Below are 16013 nucleotides of genomic sequence, written 5' to 3'. Positions count from 1 at the left end.
CCCCCCCCCCCCCTTTTCCCCTCTCTTTCTTTCTTTTTCTTCTCCTTTTTCTCCCTCTGCTTCTTCTTCTTCTTCTTCTTCTTCTCCTCCCTACTTTTCTGAGCCAAGGGTCCACTGGAAACAACCTCTCTACCTTCGCTAGGTAGGGGTAAGGTCTGCGTACACACTACCCTCCCCAAACCCCAAGTATGGAACTGGGTATGTTGTTGTTGTACTATAGGAGCTGTCATTTATGGCGGGAAAAGAAACAAGAGGATCTGTCAGCATGATCAATTTTTAATGATAGACGGGAAAAGAAACTAGAGGATCTGTCATGCATGATCAACTCTCACCTTCCTAAAGATTGAATAATATCAGGTAAAATTTTGTACTTCTCAGCAGGTGGAGCCTGCAAGAGGAGATCCACTAACACGGGAACAAGTTTTTCTGCGAAAAGATGATTTGAGATACTTGGCACTGCAGTTGATTCAGGACTCTTAGGTGAAGCTTCTACCCTTTGGGATTCTGAAGCAATTCCATTACTGACCTCAGCATCATCATTGATCCCTGGGCAACAATGTCAAAGAAAATAAGTTGTGTAAGAACAAAAAATAGCTCTAAGAAATGTACTGATTCCAAACAAGTAACTAATCTCACTGGTCTCCTGGTCGTTCTCATCTTCAATTTTGTCCATACAGGAATCAGAGCTTGGAAGATACAGCAATAATTTTGCAAGCAGCGGTGACCACATTGCGGAAAGGTGTTCGGCTGGACGCAACTGTGGCAGTATTTCAAGTGCAGTACGTTGTAAAGGTGGAACATGACCCTAGAGAAAAATATGCCACTGACAAATTAAAACTCATGCAATCCGATAAACTGCACAGCTTGTTGCATTCTCTACCTGAGTACTGTAATGATTTTATGTCTTCAACATAATAGAAAGGATATGTGAGTTGAATGACCACTAGGTTTAGAGAACCGTAACTTGTCTTTTTTTAAGACAAATTATTTAGTATGAGAATGAAATGGACATGAATACAGCAGAGCGGTTATAGGGAATTCATAAAACTGCCTCCAACTAGTTAGGTGTTGAGGCAAAAGTGATTGATTTCAAGTTTTAGAGAGGATAAAGTTTAAAAACATTCATTACTGCCAAAATTCAAACAAGATGCAAGATAGTTTATGATATTGGATGTCCCTGCCGGGACATGATATCTGGATCTTGTAGCAAACTTGTTATTAGCTATAACTTGGGTAGCTGCCAGACAAATGATTACGAACCTTGGTGAGTGGTGGAACTCAATAATGCTATCATCATTATTATGAGTGTATAGAATAGCCAAACGAGTTTACTGGAAAGAAGCTGCAGATCTTACTGACTCTGCTGCTTCTGATAATCAAGTGCAGATCTAGTCGTATTTATAACCCCCCCCCCCCCCCCATTTAGAACAACCCACACAGCCCTCACATGCTTATATGGGAATAAAAAGTCCAGACAATCTAAGGGCTTACACAGTCTTATTAATTATATCACATGAAATGCAAGTACTCACATATTCAGCTTCACTGTTACTATTAGCGACCTTGGCTTGTTTGATCCCTGAATCTACAACTGACAGCAGCTTTAGGTATGTACCATTATCAAACATTCCCTGCGCTTGAACATACAATTCACCTGCCAATAGAAAGGTTCTCATTGTAAACTACTGGACAGACCACAAAAAATGTCATTGTTTCGTCATATGGATTCTCTGTAGCCCCTTGATCAGACTGGTACCAACATTAAACAACCATAAAGATTGCATTAATATAAATAAGTAAATACATATTTTAACCTCATGAACTCAACTAACACAGATTCTGGGACCTGCAGACACAGGCAGATTAAGGATTTTAAAAGGATGGCTTCACCACTACCTACAGTGGTGGAGCTACCTTTAATGACGGGGGGTCATTTGAATCCCCTTACTTGGAAAGTTAGAATGTGCAAAACGGTAAATTCTAAAAATCTTGTATTTATGCAACTTGTTGGATCTTCTTGAAATAAGAGAATTTTCTAATGAGTAGCAAAAGTGGTTCAAAATTTGTATAGGGTATCAAATCCCGTGTGTGACATTCTTGCATTTTTCTGAATGCCATCGTTAAAATTTCTGATTTCGCCATTGAGTACCTAACATAAAATTATTGTGCCTGAGTATAAGCTGGGTATGAATTCCACAGAAGAAAATTTATAAAAAAGAAGTTCCACAGAAGATCAATTCTTGTACCTGGATGCAAATATATTGCCAGCTTATAATCAGTGCATCACTAAGCCTTCTGCAGAATGGGTTCCCAAGTGCACTACTTTTCTGTTTTCATAAATTATTTACAGTGCTATATAGAGATTTACGTGAACCCAACCCTATAAAGTAGATTCGCTACTGCCTACAGAGATAGAGAACAAACTAATTACTGTACAAGTTACAAAAACAAGGAGATTATTGACATAGGACAAAAACAATTGTCTCTTGTCTGTCTATTTTGATCTCTTTAGCTTGGGGAAGAAAGGATGCACTATACTATTTACAGTATTTAGAGGGAAAAGGCATTACTGTATGAGGGACTTGACATGGGATAAAAACAATAGTCTGCCTGTTTTAGTCTCTTCAGCTTGGGAACGAAAGGATGCATTATATCAATTATGGTATTCCTCTTATACAATTTTTCTAAGCGTCATAGACACTGATGTTCAACTGCCAACTTCATGTGATCTTAAAACTCATGGTACTCAAATTCATTGCAGCGACTGAGAATTTTCTTAATCTGGAATTAGTGTTACCTTATTCCTAAACCTAGCCTGACAAAAGATGAATTTGTAATTTGGATCAATCTTGACCCTAGAAAAGCGTTATCCAGATCGAGTTTGCTCCAAGTCAAACTTGAGTTGGTCACCGAAAAGTTTTGATATTTCATTGATTTATTATACATATAACATAGATATCATTTACAAAATAAAATAGTACTATAGCTATTTATGACTATTGACACCCTAGTGTTCAAAAATTAATTCAGAGTAATATATATGCCAAATGGAGATGATATAAAATCCTAATTAACATCAATTTGATCAGACCAACATTACATGCAAACTGGATGAACTAAATGTAGAAAAAATTCTAATTCAGATTTTATAAAAGGACCCGATCAAATCTAATCTGACCTTTAAGCTCCCAAACGGCCCTTATAGAGCAATGTCAATTATTACTCACAAAAACACTTACCAAGACCATATAAGATCTCCTGCTTCAACTTGTATGCCATATTCCCGTTGTAGTTTGGTGACTTGTGCAACACAAGCTCATAGACATCAAGCACCGAAGTAAGATAAGGCATAGGCAGATTTCCCTGCTTCATAGGATTTATTCATTGAGTAGAAGCTAAAACCTATAAGCATTCAGTAATATTCATAGCAACTGATAACTTCCATAGACTTCTTCCTATTAGATGAAGAAATGTCATTTGCACAAATACAATGAATCACATATTACCTTTGGGGAATGAGAAACTATGGTGGACTGTAAACAATTTACTGCTGCGAGAGCAACTTCTTTACTACCATTAAATATGCTGTTTCTTACACAAAGAAGCAATGTCTGCCATCCTACATAAGCACAGAACTCTTCCGTGATCACTGAAAATGTTTTTTTCCAGGTAAAGACGACGATAAATCAACGGATTGTGAAAATTACCAGACTGGAAATTCTCTAAGCTTCTCAAGAAAGGAAAAAAAGAACGTAGAATTCGAGCTATGCCCCCAAGTACAAGCACAAGTGTCTCATCCCATTGTTTCTGAGCTGTGTTACGACTGCAGCACCAAACATTTCACTTAAGACAGAGATTGAAACAAAAACACAGAGAAAATATAGACAGCGAGTTTCAAATTTGGCATACCTATGGTGTATGAGCATATGAATTGCTTTCCCTCCACGTGTTCCAAGTTCTTTTCCCTGCCATTCTGTCTTTGAAGATGTTGCAGCCTAAGAGCAAAATATATCTTATTGGTCAAGAAAAGCTACAGGATAGTCCCTAAAATAGATTGGAGCCGTTTCAACTTACCATGTGAGAAGAGCGATCTAATGTAGGTAAAACATAATTCCATAGACAATCCTCCCACATACTCTTTGAAAGCTTTTGTCCATGGCTGCCAAGAATTTGGAAAAGTGTCCGAACAGCAGAGTTCCTAACCTGAAAAATAGATTAGGTTTACATCCGCTACTAACAAAAGCACCAACAAAGCACATCATTTTCAGCAAGGTTAGCGTTAGAAAACTAATGTATGTAGGAGGCTCAGTCCCACATCGGAATAGTAGTAGTATGTAGTGTATAGAATTTAGATATAAATAGGGCTCCTAGTATTATAGTAAGAAAATGAATATCAATAATATATTTTTCCCGTGCTATTAGAGCTTTGGTGAGAAAAGATCATTGTGAATCATTCGAGCGACATCCAGGAAGAAAGAACTTAGTCGCCCTGCAATTTTTCGGGGACTTGAGAGGCTGTCAGCGACTGTCACAAGGTTCCCCTATCACCAGCGACCAAATCCCAGTCAGTCTCTCCGGCAAAGTCACCTCCATGCACCTCCACATGCAGTCATAAGTTCTGTCCTCCTGCGTTATGCGCCGGCGCGTTTGGACTGTTCCGGAAACTGTCCTCGCAGAATTGGGTTGCCTCCCTATTCCGACATCAACCATCTAGTTTCCTCTGTTGTCTGATAACTTTCTGTCCAGGCAGTCCACTTTTCTGGCGGGTACTTCTCTTTTTTTTTGTCGGATGTGAAATTGTTTTGTGGAAAGTCAAGAACTTTTTCCGGCCAAGTCAGAATCTCCGACAAGTTCAGTCATTTTTCAGTCACCTTCTAGGCCATATACTGGTGAAGATTCGTGGGTATTCACTGGACAGCTACTTGACTTGACTATTTTCAGACGTCCTTTGAACTTTGGTTGCAACAAAATGGGAACCAATACTTTGAATAGTTGAATGATTTCTCTATCGGAGCATATTGAGTTCTTTTTGTACAAAGCACGTGAACAGACATCTTCTAAGATAGTTTCTGTTGTTCAACCAGGTAATAGTGTGAGTCACGTCTCCCAATCTTCTTCTCCCGACATTTTAACCATTGATTCGGGCGTATCTGATTATATTTCTAGTAACAAATATCTTTTCACTAGAATTTCTTACTCTCAATCACTTCCAACAATCTCAATAGCCAATGGATCTCAAATCATGGCAATAGGAATAGGTCAAGCTAGTCCACTTCCTTCCTTATCTTTGAATTCAGTTCTTTATGTTCCTGGTAGTCCTTTTCATCTCATATCCATTAGTCGCTTAGCCAAATCACTTGATTGCTAAATTTTATTTCTTGATGACTTTGTTATTATACAGGAACTTAGACGAGATGGATCATTGGTACCGGGCGTAAATCAAATAGACTTTATTACCTTATCCTTGCTAAATCATATGGACTCACACTTTGTCCTGCTTCAACACCTTGTCTTGTAAGTGATTCATCTGATTTATTACATAAATGGTTGAGATATCCCAGTTTATCAAAACTTCAGAAAGTGGTAACGAGTTTGTCTGACTTGTCCACTCTAGCGTGTGAGTCCAACTCGGGCATACTCGCTCCCATTTCCCTCGGTGTCCTGATAATCGGGCAAAGCCAACTTTCACTTTAGTCTATTCAGATTGGAGTCCTAGTCGGGTCAGTTCTACCTTGGGATTCCGCTACTTTGTCAGTTTCATTGGTGATTATTTCAGGTATACTTGGATATTCTTCATGAAAAATTGATTTGAGTTATTTCCTATTTTCCAAACCTTTCACACTGAAATCCAAAATCAACTTGGGGTTCTATCAGCACATTACATAGCGGCAATGCCTCAGAGTATTTCTCTTATTCATTTCAGCAGTTTATGAACTCTTATGGGATCATTCATCAAACATCTTGCCCATACACATCTCAACAAAACGGGTTAGTTGAAAGAAAGAATAGACATCTCATTGAGACTGCTCGTACCCTACTCATGTGATCTCATGTTCCGTTGCGGTTTGGGAGATGCATTTCTCACATCTTGTTATGTTATTAATCGTATATCATCATCAGCTATCCATAATCAGTTCCATTCTTTATCTTGTTTTATTATCTTTGGGAGCACGTGCTTTGTTCATAACCTTATTCCAGGAAAAAAAATAAGTTAGTTCCCCGTACTCTTAAGCTAAGTTGCTCGGACACGGGTGCGGGTGTCCGACACAGGTACGGATCTAGAGGTCGAATCCTTCTAGTCCTATTCTATTTTTGGTGTAAAAAGTTAGCATAGAAGAAGCGGACTCTATTTTTTATGTCCTAGATTTTTTGTAAGATGATACAGATCTAGGATTTTATTTTCTCTTTTTTGTAACTCTGGAGACTTCACAACGTGTAGTTCTCCCTTTATACATAAAAAAAATTGTTACCATTATCAAAAAAAAAGTGTGTAAAGTCAAATGATCAACTTGTAGATATTTTCACTTAGTCTCTTACTAGTCCTCGTATTAGTTACAACTGTAGCAAGTTCGGTACATATGACTAATATGCACTGGCTTGAGGGGGGAGTATTGATAGTTAGTACTAACATATTATGTATAGTGTCCCACTCATCGGGAAAAAGATGTCTAGTGCTGTATAAACATTGTATGAAAATAGGCTATTGTAAGACACTTTAGTTAACGAATATATCAATAATGTATTTTCTCCAGTGCCTTTATTTCTCACAATCACCAGTGACAAAAGTAACTAAAACTGCAATTCTTTTAGCAGTGAGATCAGAGGTCGATACTTTTGATTACGACAGAATAAGTTTCTCACAGTAGAAACTAGTGTTGTTGACAGGACAAGCAGAAATATATCAGTTTACAAGTCTGAACCATCAGTTGTTACATAGAATATATTAAATATATTAAATTTTTGTTTTCAATCTTTAAAGTTCAAAGAAGAAATAGGACAGCAGATGCTTATCAAGCAGTATAGATCACTTTGAACAAGACAATCCACAGTAGAAAATTATAGAGTAGAGAAGCATTAACATCCTGATAGGATAGTACTCATCTTCATAATAACAACAAAAAACATTTCCTCAGAAGGAATAGAGCTATCAATGTAAGACAATATTATCCACGTAAAGAAGGTAAAGGAAAAAAAAACATTTATATTGATTTCCCAAGAATTTATACCATATTACATATCTTCAATAATTTGAATAGGTTGTCTAGTTTCTAGCAAATTACTTTTCCCTATCAGATATTCTAGATAGGCGGAAAGGAAGTGCTTATTAAAAGCACTTTATCGAGTATGCCCACCTATTACTTGTCCCTGTTGCAAGCTCCTGTGAGCATCACATAAAAACTGGAGCGGCTTCAAAGGAATTTTCTTTGGGATGCGGCGGATGGAACTAGAAAGTATCATCTAGTTAATTGGCAGACAGTCACTTCCCCAAAGAAGTGGGGTGGACTTGGAGTAAAAGATCTTAGGGTATTCAACAGTGCTTTGTTGGGGAAATGGCTGTGGAGATTCGGGGTAGAAGAGCATGCTCTATGGAGGGAGGTCATAGTAGAAAAGTACGATTCCACGGGAGGGGGTTGGAGGACCAAGGCAATCACAACACCTTTCGGGTGTGGCATGTGGAGGAGCATCATGAAGAAATGGGAATCCTTCAGTGGCAACATCACTTACAGGGTGGGAGATGGAGGAGAATCAGCTTTTGGAATCATAGGTGGTGTGGAGAGGATACTCTGAGCAGGCCCCAGCCATGTAAGATTGTGATTCTTGGAGATGGAGTTTGCATGGCGATGGTTTGTTCACCGTAAAGTCCTTTTACGGGAGTATGTTGGTGAGACAGTAGGCCTCTTTTCCATACTCCTCGATCTGGATTCCTAAGGCGCCCACGAAGGTGTGCTTTTTTGCATGGCTAGCGGCGACGGGAGTGATTTTGACTGCTGAGAATCTGCGAAAGAGAGGAATTACACTTGTTAGTTGGTGCTATATGTGTAAAAGCTCAGGGGAAGAAGTTGATCATCTTTTATTGCATTGCCCTGTGTCCTCGGCTTTGTGGAGGGCGATCCTGAACCTTTTTGGTGTTCAATGGGTGATGCCAAGCACGGTAAAGGAAATGTTATATAGCTGGACTGGTTTCCGTAGAAGAAGAAAGCAAAAGGCGTGGAAGTTCCGCCCGTTAGCTTTCATGAGGATAGTTTGGGGGGAGAGAAATAGGAGAGCTTTTGAGAGGATTGAGTCTCCTTTTTCACATCTTAAGAATAGTCTTTTATCTTTGATCGCTTTTTGATGCACTCATATAGCCCTACTTGTATAGAAGATTGGGCGTCTTTTGTAGAGAATCATGTTTTGATGTAAATTCTCTACTTTTTGGTATACTTCCAGTATACGGGAGTTCTCTCCCTTTTGATTAATACAATTTACCTTAAAAAAAAGGTTTGTTTTGCTAGGACAAGCCTCTCGGGATTAAAGTAGCAAATGCCTGGATTTGAACTTGTCATAAATAGACTAAAGAGAAAAGGGCTTGAAAGCCTATAAATTAGTTGCCTATCAGCTATATGCTCAAAAAATGTAACAAGGAAAAAGCTTAATTGCACAGAAAATACAAATACCTCTGGTCTTTCATCAGCACCAAGATTTTGTAATAAAGAAAAAATTGAAAAGAGCAATTTGTCACAGTCTACAATATTCATTTGGAGTGCTTGGTCGTTAACTTTCCCAGAGAAACTTAGAGCCCGTTCTTCCTTCATTCCATTACAATCTGGAATCATATAAACACTCAGTTTTCATCTAGAACAAGAGAAGAAATCAAAGAACACTCTTTTAATAAATGGAACGAACACCTATTTACAACCCGTGGTTCTACCTGATTCTTTTTCTTCATTCTGTTTATACAGAAACCCCTTAACGATGAAATCTGTGGAAGTCCATAAAAGGCCAATTGCAGTCAAACTGATATTCAGTTCAGTGTTCTGAGCACTATATGCTCCAGTGACATCAATGCATCTGCAAAGAAATAAAATTATTAAATAATGATGCTTTCGTGCCATTTGGTTTCTTTTGTCTTTCTTCTTTTTAAGTTTGTTTTTTTATTCTTACTGCTGTCTGAGAGACCCTCTTCATCGAGTTCGTTATTGCGATCTGAGAGACCCTCCCCGTCAAGTTTTCTTTTTACTTATTTTAAACACACACAACACGTTTGCAAATTGATCATGGTTGCCAACATTATGCACATGTAATGCTCAAAACTTCTACTGAAGCTGGAATAACTAAGAGAAGAAAAGTAGACAAAGTCCAGGAACACAAACGTAGCTTATGCACATGTTTGCTCAAAACTTCTACTGAAGCTGGAATAACTAAGCGAAGAAAAGTAGACAAAGTCCAGGAACACAAACGTAGCTTACACATGAAGGCAGTCAGCAGGTACTGTTGAAAGGCCATCATTCATGATGACACGAAGATTCTGTGCAAGAAAACGTAGCAGTCAGTTCACATCAAAGATGCAGATGTAAGCTAAAGCTTCGCTTTCAAGTATGTTACACCATTCAGAGTGTAAACATTAAGAAGGTAGAACATAGCCAATACTAATTGCATCAGTGAGCCACCATGAATTACGTGGAAGCATTCCGTCCAACCCGTCTTCTTTTGTAAAGCAATTTTAGATGTGGAAAATATTTGTATACAAAAACTATACTTTAAGGTAGAGAATCTATACAAAACTATGGTATGGTTCTCTACAAAATACAACGAATCTTCTATACATATAGAAATCTAATGGGTGCATCAAAAAGAAATTAGAAATAAGAGCAATTCTTTAACTGTACAAAGTCAGTCCTAACTCAATCAAAAGCTCCCTATTCTTCTCCTTCTATCGGACCCACAATATAACGAGTGGGCGATAGTATTCTAATTGATCTTATATGGATTGAACATAACCTAAACATCAATAAAGAAGGGAAACCAGTACCACCAACCATGTTATTTAAGAGGTATTTTAGAAGAGATGAAAGAGTAGAGGCGAAATATGAATGATTTTGGGGTTGAGCTTTACACTTTTCCTCAAAATGCCTTTCAAAAAGGTAGGACAACAAAAAAGAAATTAGTCAACGAATGAAAAGAATCTGGGAAAAATGGGAAATATCAAGCCGTCTCTAAATACTTTGTTTGCTGTTAAACCACTAAAGGAATATGAACTCGTTGAGAATGATTCTGATCTAGTTCATGGCCTATCAGAAGTGGAAGGTGCTTAACAAGATCCACATTCAACTTAGACATTCCACTTTATGTAAACATTGTCCGGATCAGTAAGATATTTCCGAATGATAATATTTCGATGAAAACCCTAATAACCAAATTGACATTCCTCTTTTTTGTATTGGAAAAAGAATAACGTGTGGTGGATGCCTTGCTACTTGAGCTGGCTTGAGTCAATCAATACTAAGTAAAATAAATGGAGGAGCTGGTTGAGACAAAATCGACCCAAGCTCGCAAATCTCATGAGATAAGCCTAGTTCACTTGCACCCTCAGTTTTGTTGAGTGTTTAGCGTTGTCACCTGAAATCCAAGAGTAATGAGATCCTTCTCGGCAGCGTTTGCTACTGACCTGAAAGCATCATTCCAATATTTAAAGTTCTCTTGACTGAAAAAACTATGGCTCTAAAGACCAAAAGCAACTCGAAGTACTAGATGAGCACCTCAATAATTCAAGAATATTTGGCCAGCTATAATGGAGCTTTTCTCCATGTCTCTGAAAGAATATAAATCATTAAAAAGATAAAAACAGTAGTGAGAGAGGATCACAAGAAGAGAGTTCTGCATCTGTGAATCAGTGCTATGGAGTAAAACAGTAACTTGGATATCACTACCTCTAAAACGTGAAGAAGAATTTTCAGAGATCCAGCACGAACATCGATGTTCTGAGCTGAAGAATATAGCACTTTCAGTGGAGAAATGACAGCACACTCCAGTGACCTCAACTCTATATTCTCAGTTTGTACCTAGAGAGTTTGTCAAAAGTAAAGATTATTACCACCTAGCATGCAAAAAGTCATGACCTTTGAATGGAAGGTTAATTCTCACATCATTGCATGCACCCTGGAGCTTGGATGATGCATGTTCCTGGACCTGATTAGATCCTAAAACAGCGGAAATAGATTGATCCATTGCATTCAGTGCTATAGTTCTCACATGCTGATTTGAACTATCAGTAAGCTACAAAAACATGAAGGCATTAGAACAAACATAACAAATGCAACCATAACATTTTATGAAATTAGGGATTAGATTACCTCAATAAAGTGGCAAATAACTTCATCCCATAATGGTCCCACCCCTGTTATAGAAGATTACCATAATTTAACTGTAACGAGAAAAGATAATGAAAATTTGAAAAGGTTAAACATACAGATGCAGCTGAATGTGTGTGTGTGTGTGTGTATTTTTGAAAATTGCAGCTAAGTGTATGTTAATAGATTCTTGACAAATATTTGAGATTATTAGCCCCGTTTGCCCATAGATTTTGCCAAGTTTTTTCCAAAAAAATTAAATTGGCAAAACATGTTTGTTTATAAATTTTATCCATGTTTTGGCAGATTTTGAAAACAAAATTTCCAAATCCCAAAACTAGCTCTAGACCTTAGTATGTGGTTGAAGGAAAGGATGTTGTCTCCTTATGTAGCCTTGGGCAATCAACTTCATGAGCTAGCTTTTGAGATTGAGTTTGGCCCAAGGTCCATTTTATAAATATTATATCGGAGACAGATTCACTACTTCTTTCTATGTTTTCAAAATAAGCAAACTGAAGTTGGTTTCTCCTCCTTGAAATGGACGGAGCCGGTTAGAATATCAAGGGAATACTTGTCTTGATTCATTGACTTGAATAAGGGAAATATTGTAGAATATTCTATAGGATACCTTATGAGTTACAAAACATTCCTCTGCTATCAGTTTTCAATACAATACAGACTATCAGTTATCAGCTTTCAATTTCAATTTCAGATTTCAGTTAAATGTCAACTATCAAATTATAAAATGTTATATAAGGGTATTGTTAGAATAGTCATGTAAATAGCAGTAAATAAATAACCCTAATCCAATATATGTTAGGAGTAGGACATGTTATGTGTGTATATATATAGGGCTCATTGTAACATATGTATATACATCAATAATATATTTTCTCCCGTGCTTTCTCACATGGTATCAGAGCTTTAGTGAGAAACATATCGCTGTGCATCATTCCAGCGACTTCCGGGAAGAAAGAACTCAGTCACCGTGCAATTCTCCGGTGACCTAAGTGACTTATTGCGTCAAAGTCACTAATTAACAGTGTTGTGCAAAATCCAACACCACCACAAGGTTCCCAAGAGAGATCCGACCAAACCCCAGAAAAAATCACCGGAAAATAGCCCTCCACGCGCCGTCACGCGCCTGTCGGAACTCTGCCGCCGGCGGCGCGTCTGTCCCACGCGCCGGCGCGTGAGGCCTCTTCCGGCCATTTTTCGGCTTCGCTTCTTCAGGACAGTTGGATCGCCCTGCAATTCCGAGCCTGTCCATATTTTTATTTTTTTAATTCCGACCACTTTGAGTTTTTCCGGCGACTACACTGATTTTTCCGGCAGCTACAGTACTTTTCCGGCAAACACAGTGTTTTCTTCATCTGTCTCAGAGAATTTTCAGTTGATTCTTTTTTGTTATTTAGTGATAATCCAACCATGTCTTTGGGAGTCGATGCTTTCGGGTCTAGAAACCCGAGTTCTGGCAGTTCCGGTGTTATGATTACCTCAGAACCTTTAATGGGAGGTTCAAACTACTTAGATTGGGCTTCATCTGTCGAGTTGTGGTGTAAAGGTCAAGGAGTTCAAGATCATTTAACAAAAAAGGCTAGCGAAGGTGATGAAAAGGCCAAAACACAATGGGAGAAGGTCGATGCTCAGTTATGTAGTATCCTGTGGCGATCTATTGATTCCAAGTTGATGCCCTTGTTCCGTCCATTCCAGACATGTTATTTAGTTTGGGAAAAGGCTCGTAATCTATACACTAATGACATATCTCGTTTCTATGATGTAATATCGCGAATGACAAGCTTGAAGAAACAGGAATTAGATATGTCTACTTACTTGGGACAAGTTCAGGCAGTCATGGAAGAATTTGAGACGTTGATGCCAGTTTCTGCTAGTATTGAAAAACAACAAGAGCAACGACAGAAGATGTTTCTAGTTCTTACACTCGCTGGACTCCCTAATGACCTTGATTCAGTACGTGACCAGATTTTGGCTAGTCCAACCGTCCCCTCAGTTGATGAATTATTCTCTCGATTACTTCGCCTTGCTGCAGCACCTAGTCACCCAGTGAGCTCATCACAGACACTTGACTCATCTGTCCTCGTATCCCAATCAGTGGACAATCGGGCATCTCATACTATGGAAAATAGACGAGGAGGAGGTCGTTTTGGAAGATCTAGACCCAAGTGCTCCTATTGTCATAAACTTGGACACACTCGTGATGTATGCTATTCTTTACATGGCCGCCCAACCAAAAATGCTTATGTTGCTCAGACTGAGACTACAGGTAACCAGGGATTTTCTTTATCTGAAGGGGAGTATAATGAGTTCCTTCAGTATCGAGCAAGTAAGCAGACATCTCCACAAGTAGCTTCTGTTGCTCAGACTAATACTTCTGTTGCTGGTAATTCTTTTGCTTGTGTTTCCCAGTCTAGTCCTCCTGGACAATGGGTTGTGGACTCAGCCGCTTCTGATCATATCTCTGGTAATAAATCACTTTTGTCAAATATTGCGTATTCACAATCTCTTCCCACTGTTACTTTAGCCAATGGGTCTCAAACCAAAGCAAAAGGAGTTGGACAAGCGAATCCCCTACCCTCTGTCACTCTAGATTCCGTTCTCTATGTCCCTGGCTGTCCTTTTAATCTTGCATCTGTTAGTCGTTTGACTCGTGCCCTCCATTGTGGTATATATTTTATTGATGATTCTTTTATTATGCAGGACCGCAATACAAGGCCACGAGAACCTTTCTTTTACCTCTTCTTTTACTGATGATTCTTTTATTATGCAGGACCGCAATACAAGGCCACGAGAACCTTTCTTTTACGCAATACAGGACCGCAATTCTTTTATTATGTCCTCTGACGTCACATTTTTTGAGTCTAAACCTTTCTTTACCTCTTCTGACCTTTCTGACCCCCTTGATATATCTGAGGTCTTACCTATACCGACCTTTAAGGAGTCTACTATAGCACCTCCTTCACCTTCCGCCACAGAAGTCTTACCCGAGTCTCCTATAGCTCCTCCTTCACCTTCCGCTATAGAAGTCCTATCCATTCCAACCGTTGAGGAGTCTAGTGCCACAGGAACACCACTTTTGACATATCATCGTCGTCCGCGCCCAGCATCAGGTCCAGCTGATTCATGTCCTGCACCCGAACCTGCTAATACTGCGGACTTGTCTCCTCTTAATCAACCGATTGCACTTCGGAAAGGTATACGGGCCACCCTTAATCCTAATCCCCATTATGTCGGTTTGAGTTATCATCGTTTGTCATCACCCTATTATGCTTTTCTATCTTCTTTGTCCTCTGTTTCCATCCCTAAGTCTACAGGTGAAGCATTGTCTCATCCAGGATGGCGACAGGCTATGATTGACGAGATGTCTGCTTTACATACGAGTGGTACTTGGGAGCTCGTCCCTCTTCCTTCAGGTAAATCTACTGTTGGTTGTCGTTGGGTGTATGCAGTCAAGGTTGGTCCGGATGGTAAGGTTGATCGTCTTAAGGCTCGTCTTGTTGCCAAAGGATATACTCAGATATTTGGGCTCGATTACAGTGATACCTTCTCTCCTGTGGCTAAGATAGCATCAGTCCGCCTTTTTCTATCCATGGCTGCTGTTCGCCATTGGCCCCTCTATCAGCTAGACATTAAGAATGCTTTTTTACACGGTGACCTTGAGGATGAAGTTTATATGGAGCAACCACCTGGGTTTGTTGCTCAGGGGGAGTCTCGTGGCCTTGTATGTCGCTTGCGTCGGTCACTTTATGGTCTAAAGCAGTCTCCTCGAGCCTGGTTTGGTAAGTTCAGCACAGTTATTCGAGAATTTGGCATGATTCAGAGTGAAGCTGATCACTCTGTATTCTATCGGCATTCTGCCTCGAGTCTCTGTATTTATCTGGTGGTCTATGTTGACGACATTGTTATTACCGGCAATGACCAGGATGGTATTACTAAATTGAAGCAACATCTCTTGCAACACTTTCAGACTAAGGATCTGGGCAAACTAAAGTATTTTCTGGGTATTGAGGTCGCTCAGTCTAGCTCAGGTGTTGTGATCTCACAACGAAAGTATGCCTTAGATATTCTTGAAGAGACAGGAATGACAGGTTGTAGACCGGTTGACACTCCGATGGATCCGAATTCTAAACTTATGCCAGGACAGGGGGAGCCTCTTAGCGATCCTGCAAGATATAGACGGTTGGTTGGTAAATTAAATTACCTTACAGTGACAAGACCTGACATTTCCTTTTCTGTGAGTGTTGTGAGTCAGTTTATGGATTCTCCGTGTGATAGTCATTGGGATGCAGTTGTTCGCATTCTTCGGTATATAAAATCAGCTCCAGGCAAAGGTTTATTGTTTGAGGGTCGAGGCCATGAGCAGATCGTTGGATACTCAGATGCTGATTGGGCAGGATCACCTTCTGATAGACGTTCTACGTCTGGATATTGTGTCTTGGTAGGAGGAAATTTGGTGTCCTGGAAGAGCAAGAAACAGAATGTGGTTGCTCGGTCTAGTGCAGAAGCAGAATATCGAGCAATGGCTATGGCGACATGTGAGCTAATTTGGATCAAACAGTTGCTCAAGGAGTTGAAATTTGGTGAGATTAGTCAGATGGGACTTGTGTGTGATAATCAAGCTGCTCTTCATATTGCGTCAAATCCAGTGTTCCATGAGAGAACTAA

At 39.3% G+C, this 16013-nt stretch overlaps 1 protein-coding gene across 5 annotated transcripts in view; it reads right to left on the bottom strand.

The window, feature by feature from the left end:
* LOC109236480 (protein MON2 homolog) overlaps positions 1-16013 on the bottom strand; it is a 66646-nt gene that overhangs the window by 5326 nt on the left and 45307 nt on the right. For all 5 annotated transcript variants that reach the window (XM_019402662.1, XM_019402663.1, XM_019402664.1 and 2 more), the window contains 16 exons: positions 11334-11377; positions 11125-11256; positions 10911-11042; positions 10740-10792; positions 10600-10648; positions 9450-9508; positions 8912-9051; positions 8658-8806; positions 4075-4203; positions 3910-3995; positions 3708-3823; positions 3507-3619; positions 3240-3363; positions 1533-1654; positions 637-805; positions 333-546 (listed from right to left, as the gene is read on the bottom strand). In XM_019402662.1, the coding sequence (XP_019258207.1) occupies positions 333-546; positions 637-805; positions 1533-1654; positions 3240-3363; positions 3507-3619; positions 3708-3823; positions 3910-3995; positions 4075-4203; positions 8658-8806; positions 8912-9051; positions 9450-9508; positions 10600-10648; positions 10740-10792; positions 10911-11042; positions 11125-11256; positions 11334-11377 (1831 nt within the window). The remainder of the gene's footprint in view (positions 1-332; positions 547-636; positions 806-1532; positions 1655-3239; positions 3364-3506; positions 3620-3707; positions 3824-3909; positions 3996-4074; positions 4204-8657; positions 8807-8911; positions 9052-9449; positions 9509-10599; positions 10649-10739; positions 10793-10910; positions 11043-11124; positions 11257-11333; positions 11378-16013) is intronic.

The sequence above is a fragment of the Nicotiana attenuata genome, unplaced genomic scaffold (genome assembly GCF_001879085.1).
Source record: "Nicotiana attenuata strain UT unplaced genomic scaffold, NIATTr2, whole genome shotgun sequence".
NCBI classification, from domain to species: Eukaryota; Viridiplantae; Streptophyta; class Magnoliopsida; order Solanales; family Solanaceae; genus Nicotiana; species Nicotiana attenuata.
This window is presented reverse-complemented; position numbering and strand designations above follow the sequence as displayed.